The 9,685-nt window shown below is 33.2% G+C and overlaps 1 protein-coding gene across 1 annotated transcript in view; it reads right to left on the reverse strand.

Annotated features, from left to right (window-relative positions):
• LOC109830317 (transmembrane protein 245-like) overlaps window positions 2–9,685 on the reverse strand; it is a 19,471-nt gene continuing 9,787 nt past the window's right edge. Inside the window, 2 exon segments of the mRNA XM_020397557.1 lie at window positions 2–394; window positions 1,309–2,839. Of these exon segments, the coding sequence (XP_020253146.1) occupies window positions 284–394; window positions 1,309–2,839 (1,642 nt within the window). The 3' untranslated portion in view covers window positions 2–283.

Here is a 9,685-nt window from a genome sequence, read left to right on the forward strand (position 1 = left end):
AACATGAAATCAAACAACTTCTTTATAAGAAACTCAAGCAGCAAATCTACAACAATCACTTGTATGGAACCACAACAGGGAGTAAACAACTGATACAGAACAAAATACACATCCTAATTAACGGTTCCTCCTTGTGTAAAAATAATCAATATAAGAATTTAATCGAGTATATAGCATATAACTACAGCAACTGAGAAGCTAACTCTTTCTGTAAACGATGTCACCTGGGTTATTTACTCACGGAATTGACCAGAGTGACTAACTTGAGGTATTCAGCATATATCTATGAACACTGAACATTGCCACTTTCTTCTCCACTCCCTAATACAAACTCCGCATATAAGTTCTTCAGAGCAATGACAACAGTCATTATTAGAGGACCCATGATTGCTCCCTGTAGAATAAAAACCAAAGATACAACTTAGTTCATCTTTGTAGTTAGAGGAACTCAAATCTGATATTGATGTACTTCAAAGGCATAAGAGGACCCTATCTCAAGTGAGATTTATGCGATGTAAGAAAAACAATTTACCATCACAGAGATATAGACAGCTGACAATAAACAAGCACATGATTCCTTAAGCTCTATTAAACACCTGAAACCTCATGACACAGAAGACTCCTAATAAATCAGTTATACTTGTTTCCTGATATTGCATATAGCTGATGTTGACTACAAAAGGCAGACTGAAATCATTCAACAAACTAGTTAGGATAAAAACTGATAATCCTCAGTATGAAAAAGATCATCAAGTTGATACGCAAATCTTCATATGTGAATATGGTCTGCAAATCATTTATGTAGACTTTGCAGAGCAGAAATATAAAAAATGAAATACAATAGTGTTATAAGTGTCCTTCATAGATACAATAAAGTGAATATACAATAATCAGTATCCTAAAGAACCTGAACCCAAAATCTCTACAACGACATTTATGATCTAGGACATCTGAATTGACAAAAATCAACATATATTTAGAATTGGCAGATCACTTACAAACATCACTGTAATTTATACCTTACAGATAAAAACACGCAAGAGCGATATCTGATGATTTAGAGGGCCAAATATATCCATGATCGGGAAATAGGCACTTCAAAAGAATGAGCCAGTCAGTATTCCAGTACAAAAAGTACCACATCTAGTGCATTTGTGTCATGTGGCATCTACATTGCCATGGGGATTAGTCTATTTGGATAAAATGCTTTATATTAGATTAACTAGCTAAACAAAACCATTCAAAATCAATTAACTAATTCAGATATTTGGTTTCTATCTACCAAAAGCCTAATGAGATGAAAGTTACCTCCAGAGCATTAGGGAACAACGTCACACCACCAAGAATGCTGAGTCCCGTGAGGTACGCATTATGTCCCGGTATATCCTCCTGAATAACTGACGTCCCATAATCCATCAACACAAGGTGTACCACCGTCAATCCAACAGCCAAAAAATACCTCCCTTCCATGAATAATTGTGCCGCTGCAGGGATGGTTGATAGCAATGGTGGCAATATAGGCAACAAGGGACTAAGAAAAGCTAAAACCGTCGACATGTACACAAAATGCACCGAAAAGAACCTGAACAACAACCAAGTGAGACAGCCTTGAAAGATTGCAATCTTCGCAGTAGCCAAAAACACACTACCAATCGCATGGTTGATGACCTCAACACACCGATTCCTTACAGAATTCGATATGGGTAACAATCCCATAACTTGCTCAGTCGCTCCTCCTGACTCAGAGGTAATCAAATAGAACAAAACCCACAAGAAAACCATCAATTGCGACACAAAATTCAGCACCTCAGCAGCCCCCGAAACGATTGCAAGCACAACGGAAAGCAATAAACTCGCACTGCCACCGAGAACTGAAGTCCCACTTGCAAGAACCCTCTTCGAAACCTCAATCCCCTGAAAAGCAAACCCTTTAGCCTTTTCGACCAAATCCACTCTCGTAACCATCAAATCCCTAAGTATTGAATCTAATTCGTTATAAATCTCTCCCCATTGCCCGTTCTTCGCTCTCACAGTCAAACTCTGCAGCTTCAAGCTATAAGGATGCGGCGGGCTTGACCCAATAATGCTCGTTGGAGACCCTTTCGATAGATCAACCGACTGAGCGATCAAGAAATGCCTCAAACCCTTTGAGAACTCCGTCAGATTGTACTGAACAGCAAGCTGATCGACCTGATCCCAAACAGTCTCATAAACCCTAGCCGAGTACTGATCAACTAATCCGGGCACATCATTCTCCTCAATCCACTTCTTGAACCCAATCTTCTCCGCATAGTTACTATTCTGCACGTGCTCTTTTAGAGAAACAACAGCATCTTTCCCCTCGACGGCGATTTTATAGGAGAAGAAGGCGCCGCCAGCGAGGGCTCCGACGATCATGCCGACCATGAGACCGACGGCGATGATGGTCTCAAGACGCTTCAGGATGGCAGAGGTGAGAAAGGCGCCGCCTTTGACGGACGTCGCGTTGGCGAAGGCCGGAGTTGGTGACGGCCGAGGCGGTCGGCCGCAAGAAGCAGGCTCTGGCGGAGCGATGACGGCGACGCTACGAGCCGAGGTCTGCGTAGGAGAGCGAGGAAGAGTCCAGAAAGTCCGCAGCCAGCGGAGGAGCGGGATAATTCCGCGCCGGGGCGCCGTCCCCGCCCTTTCGGCGGCGGAGGAGCAGGAGGCGGAGGTCGGAGAGGGTGGCGGCGGAAGGAGCGGAGGGCGGCGGAGGGAAGCGCAAGGACCGTCGGGAGGACCCCGAGGGAGAGGGGTGGGGCCCAGAAGTGGAGCAGAGCTTGGTGGAGCTGGCGGAGGGGATGGAGAGAGGCAGGGCCCACTGGAGAGGGCGGAGGAAGGATGGAGGAGGCGGTAGAGCGTAGAGGAGGAGGAGGGAGAGGGCGAGGCAGGCGTGGGCCATGGCGATGTGGAGGGCGAGCTTGGCGTCGGGGTCTAGGGGCCAGGGTCTTGGATGGCTTCTGAAGGGGAGGGGGGTTAGGGTTAGGGTTAGGGTTAGGAGGAGGGGAGGAGGGCGGGTAGACGGGAGGGAGTCGGGGGTTGACGGCGGGAGGCGGAGCGGAACATCTCGGACCAGGGGAGGTTAGGAGTTTTAGGGTCTGAGGTTGAAGAGGATAGGGTACGAGGTCCATGGCCATGGCCTTTGGAGACTGTCGACGGGGTTGGGGAAGAGGAGGAAGAAGACGATGATGTATACGTTTGTTTTAGGTGGTGGGAGTGAGCTGGATTTTTGTAATAATACTTTCACTTTTTAATTTTAATGAGATTTTAAAAGTAATTATGATTTCATTGTTTGTACTTTGTTTTGGGTTTTTAAGCGTATATCTAAATCTAAATCTAAATCTAACTACTTATAAGAGAATACTCATGTCAAAACTTTTGATTTTTCTTTTACCCTCTCAATTTTTTATCTCTCACACTTATTATCATTATTTATAAAACTAATGATCTATAACTCTCATTACTATGCACATTTTTATTTTCTTAAATTATTTAGTCATTCACTAGAATATATTTAACATTTATAACGATAACAAAATTCGTAATATATAATTAATTTATTATACATAATTATTAATTATATATAAAATAGGAAAAGTACTTCATTTAGTAAATTAGTGCACATAATTATAATCTATACTACTTATAAAGAGAATACTCATATCAAACTTTTGGTTTCCTTTTTTGCCCTCTCAAATTTTATAACTCAACAATTATATCATTATGTATAAACTAATGATCCAATAACCTCTCATTAACTATGCACCTCTTTATTACTTAAATTATTTCGTCATTCATTAGAATATATTAATATATTTATAATGATAATAAATTCATAAATATATGATAATTTATTATAAATAATAATTAATTATATAACAAATAAAAAATTCTATTTAATATATTATTGTACATAATTATAATTACTAATTATAGTATAATAGGGTTATCTTTTGTTGTAAAAAATATTACCTTGTTCCGATAAGGGTGTCCAAAAAGCCCGCCGGTCGGCCTGGCCGACCTCGGCCCGGAAACCGGGCCAGTCGGGCTCCGGCCTGGGCCGCCTCTTTGGTGCCCGCCTGGCCCGGAATAGGTTTTTTATTTTTATATTTTTTTTATATGTATTTATATATGTATATATAAATATATATAGGATATGTATATATAATATATTTTTATAATGTATAATATATATATATATATAATATATATATATTATATATATATATATTATATATATAATATATATATATATATATATATTATATAATATTTCTATACATGTATAATATGTCATATGTGTGTATATATATACTCTCTCTTAGTATATAAGTATATATAAGTATACTCTCTTATATATGTATAATGTGTGTATGTATATACTCTCTTTCTTAGTATATATGTATAATGATAAGATACTCCTCTCTTATATATGTATACTCTCTCTTATATAAGTATACACTCTCTATATCATGTATAATATATGTGTGTGTATAATATATATACTCTCTCTTTTAGTATATATGTATATATAAATATACTCTCTCTTATATATGTATACTCCCTCTTATATAAGTATTTCTCTCTATATATGTATAATATGTGTGTGTATACTCTCTGCTCTTAGTATATAAGTATATATAAGTATAGTATATTACAACGGCTACTTCTTCCCCATTGGCCCAACGGCAACGACTCTTATGTGATTTCTCTCTCTCTCAAGTAATAACTTATAAATATATACAATATATTTACATATAATATATGTATAATATAATATATAGTTACATAATAATTTGTAAGTATATACTAATACATAATTATATAAATATAATAATGTACTTATCTATTGTGATGCGATGAATTTCAAAATAAATTTATACTTGTAATTTATAAATAATTTATAATATAATAAAGAATTTATTTTTATAATTTTTTATTTGTAATTTATGTCATTTTAAGTGATTAATAAAATTATTGTTTTTTATTAAATTTTTTATCTTTTTTTTGTATAATTTAAAATTTAATAGATTTAAAAAAAGAAATAAACCGGTCGGGCCCGAACTCGGCCGGGCCGGGCTCCGATTTTGCCCGGCCGGGCCCGGATCCGGCCCGGCCGCGGATGACAACCTATGTTCCGATAATTAATATCATCTTAGTAATAAAATTTGGGATGTTATAAATTAAAAAATATTTTTATGTTGGAAAATTAATTATGTAAAAATATTTGTGATCCTTTGAATTTTATGAGACATATACTTTCCTTTTCTTTTTCGAGAAATATTTGGTCATTCACTAGAATATATTAATAATTTGTAATAATAATAAAACAATAAATATATTACAATTATCATAAAGAATTATTAATTAATGAAATTATAATTATTTATTTAATTAATTATTGTATATAAATATACTATTAATAATAGTACAATATAAGGATTGGTTCTTTATATTGTAGACAATATAACCTTTTTCAACATTATAATATCATCTTCGTAATAAAATTAGACGTTATAAATTAAAAATAATTTTATTTAGAAAATTATTTTTTTATAAATATTATCCTTAGAATTTATGAGACATGCACTTTTTTTGAATGTAAATGTCTCATAAATTTCAAGAATCCAATAATTTTATATAAAGTATTTTTCCTAAATAATAGTATTTTTAATTTATACCATCAATTTTTTATTGCAAGATAAGATTATATTAATTATCAAACAACTGTAATATTATTTATAACATAAAGTCATATAATATTAAAATTTATTTCCACTATTTAATAGATAATGTATAATATATATGTATATTAAATAAATATTTAATAATATAAATGGTTTAATTATTTCGATAGTGTTACTTTTTGTCTCTATTTCAATTTAGTTTGCTTAAACTAATAATTGCATTTTATTTAATAATTATACTTTTAAATAAATTGTTTAATAACATAAGCAAATTTAATAACTATTAAATGTATGTTTAATAATAGTATAATACTAATATAGAATAACTTAATTTTTACCATAGCGTAATAAAATAACTTGTAAAATGTATATATATTTATTATACAATATAATATTAAATACAAAAAGTTGTCCACGTGCATTATATTAGTTATTAATAATAGTATAATAAGAGTTACTTCTTAGTTGCAAAGAATATGCTTTGTTCGATAAATAATATCATCTTAGTAATAAAAAAATAGATGTTATAAATTAAAAATATTTTTATTTTAGAAAATTAATTTATATGAAATATTTAAGATCATGAAATTTGTGAGACATATACTTTTCTCTTCTTTTTCCCAAAATATTTGGTCACTTGCAGACATATTAATAATTTATATGATAATAAAGCTAATAATATAATATAGTTCATTATAAAAGAATTAATTAATTATAATAAATATTAAAATTATTTATTTAATAAAATATTGTACATAATTATAGTTATTAATAATAGCATAAATAGGGGATGATTCTTTATATTGTAAGGAATATCACCCTTTTTCGATATTATAAATACATATTAATAAATAAAATTGGACATTATGAATTAAAAATACTTTTATTTAGAAAAGTTACTTTTATAAAAAATATTAGATTTTGAAATCTATGAGTCGTTCATTTTTTTGTGGAAGTAATATGTTTCATAATTTTAAGGGTTCAATATTTTTAATATAAAGTATTTTTCTAAATAATATATTTAATTTATTCATCTAATTTTTATTACTAAAATGATATTAATTATCGAGTAAGTAATATATTACAACATAAAGTCATATATATTAAAAACTACTACATTATTTAATAAATATTGTAATAAATGGAATTTGCTTCTAGGCCCCAAATTTATATTTTCAATATGCTCTAGCCCCTCCTACTTTTTTTAATGTTCTTTAGCCCCTCCTTTGTGAAAATAATATGGCCAAGCCCCTCCATCATGATTCCAGCTCATTTCAGCACTTGATTAAAGACATGCCGCTCATGATTAGACATATCAGCTGATTTAAATCCGAATTTACCCTCCTCTTTCTTATGTCAATGGAGGATTTAACTCTTTTCTGTAAAATGTTAACTTTTTCTGTAACATGTTAACTCTTTTCGTGTTATTTAACTCTTTTCTATAAAATGTTAACTCTTTCTGTAACATGTTAACTCTTTTCTGTAAAATGTTAACTTTTTTATGTAACATGTTAACTCTTACAGATAACATGTTATTCTTACAGGTAACTTTAACTTACATCCTAACATGTTAACTCTAACAGCTAACATGTTAACTCTTACAGCTAACATGTAGCTGTAAGAGTTAATATGTTACAGAAAAAGAGTTAACAGTTAATAGAAAAGAGTAACATGAAAAGAGTTAACATGTTACAGAAAAGAGTTAACATTAATGTGCCACGCGAGTTCTCGGACGCGCTGGCGCTGAGCGGGAAGGGGCAAAGGGAACGAAGGAGGAGGAGGAGGTGCATCGAGGAGGGAGACGGGGGGGAGGCGAGGGAGGTGCAGCGTGGGAGGAGCAGTGAGGAGGATGAGGGAGCTGTAGGGGGGAGGCGGGGGGAGGTGTAGGGGGAGGGAGGCGGGGGGGAAAGGAGTAAGGGGGAGGGGAGGGAGGCGGGCGGAGGCAGAGGGGAACGGAGGAGGAGGAGGAGGGGTGTGTAGGGGAGGGTAAAATGGGATTATGTATAAAGTTTGCATAGGAACTTGGGGAGAGGGGTTTTTTAATAATTTTTTTCAAAAGGTGGGGCTGCCGACACATGTTTGAAAGTTGGGGGGCTAGAGCATATTGAAAATATAAATTTGGGGCTTTGAAGGCAATTTTTCCTAATAAAAATATATCCATAACATAAATATTTAATAATATAAACGGTTTAATTACATCAATAGTTGTTACTTAAACTAATGATTACAATATTTTAATAATTATACTCTAAATAAATTGTTTAATAATATATAATACAAGCAATTTAAATAACTATTAAATGTATGTTAATAAATATTATAATATTAATTATAGTATATAACTAATTTTTTTAATCATAGTACAATTAATAACTTTGTAAAATATTTATATATAATTATTAAATAATATAATATAAATACAAAAACTGTCCACGTGCTTTGCACGGGATTAAGTAGTATATATATACACGTCTATGATATTGAGAAGGGTAGGCCTGTCCATCCGGGCGGGCAAAACCGGGACCCGGACCCGGGTACCCGGGCCGGTCGGCGGGCTGGCCGGTGATTTCTTTTCTTTTATTTTATTTTTATTTTTTATTTTTTTCCAATTTTTTAATGTTATTTAATTATAAATTATAAAAAGACAAGAAAAATAATAAAACAATAATTTTATTATTACTTAAAATGACATAAATTACAAATAAAAATGATAAAACAATTCTTTATTAATAATTAATAAATCATTTACAAATACAAGTACAAATTTATTTTGGAATTAATCGATCACAATAGATAAGTAAATCCAACTAGGTTGGCACCTACTCACGCTATATCACTATCATTTGCAATTTATTTCCAAATAATTCTTTACAAATTTTAAGCTAAGATATAAAACTACAATCTATTCTTTAGATCTATCTGCTAGTCCCAATTCTTCAAATTTATCTTCAATTCCAGTCATCGCGATCGATGCCTTGCCGTTCGCTCTGTACCTCCACCAATCTGTGGCACATCACGCTTGTACAGTATACGGATCCAAGCATGTCATTGTGATCGGTCGATCAAACGACCTGCTGTGCTGAAGGCGGATTCCGAAGCTACCGTCGAAACATGCACTGTTAGTAAGTCACGAACCATGGTGAAAAGTATAGGATATGAAACTGATGCTATATACTTTCCACCATTGCAAAATATCTAAAGCATTTCCTTGACATCTAACTAAAGACAGAAAAATATTCATTCTATTTCAGAAACCTCCGATGATGACGTCCAAGTCCAGATCCACCAGTTAGCTCGGCTACCATTGCATACCTATCAAAACTTACAGCTTTTACCTCGGGCTCGGATGAGCTCGAAGAAACGAAGATTGGCAGACTGTTGTCAGCTACACCATGTCTAGCTACATACTCATCATATAAGGTTTGAAAATTTCTAATAAGTAAATGATGAGTAAGTGCATTCAGGGTGGTTCCATCATCTAAGTCTATAACCTGTCCACCCATACAATGACTGTAACAAACTTCGAAGGCCAATATCCTTCAAGTCATGGATCAATAAGAACCTCCAAACAAAAATATGAGGAATAGGCCTAAAATAACTTATTAAATTTGCTCTCAATTTCAAAAACCATAGGTCCAAAAGTAGCATCAAACGATATTATCAAAAAAATTTAAATATTTAAAATTTGTAAAGCAGCTAGAGTAATGTTGGATAATAAAGCCAGATAATAACATGGTAGCACATAAAAAACTTGTAACATTTATAAATTACATATAATGTCCATTCATCTTCAGTTATTGCATTAAGTGCTACCAGAACTAGAACTAGAGCATATAGTTTAAAAATCAGTTATAATGTCTTTATATTCTATTGCTATACTTAACATTGCATATGTGGAATTCCACCTATGGTCACATCTTTTGGAATTAGTCTAGGCCTTTACATTTTTTCTTTACAAATTGTTTCCATCTTTTAAGTTT

This window comes from Asparagus officinalis, chromosome 1, assembly GCF_001876935.1.
Source record: "Asparagus officinalis chromosome 1, Aspof.V1, whole genome shotgun sequence".
Taxonomy (NCBI): Eukaryota; Viridiplantae; Streptophyta; class Magnoliopsida; order Asparagales; family Asparagaceae; genus Asparagus; species Asparagus officinalis.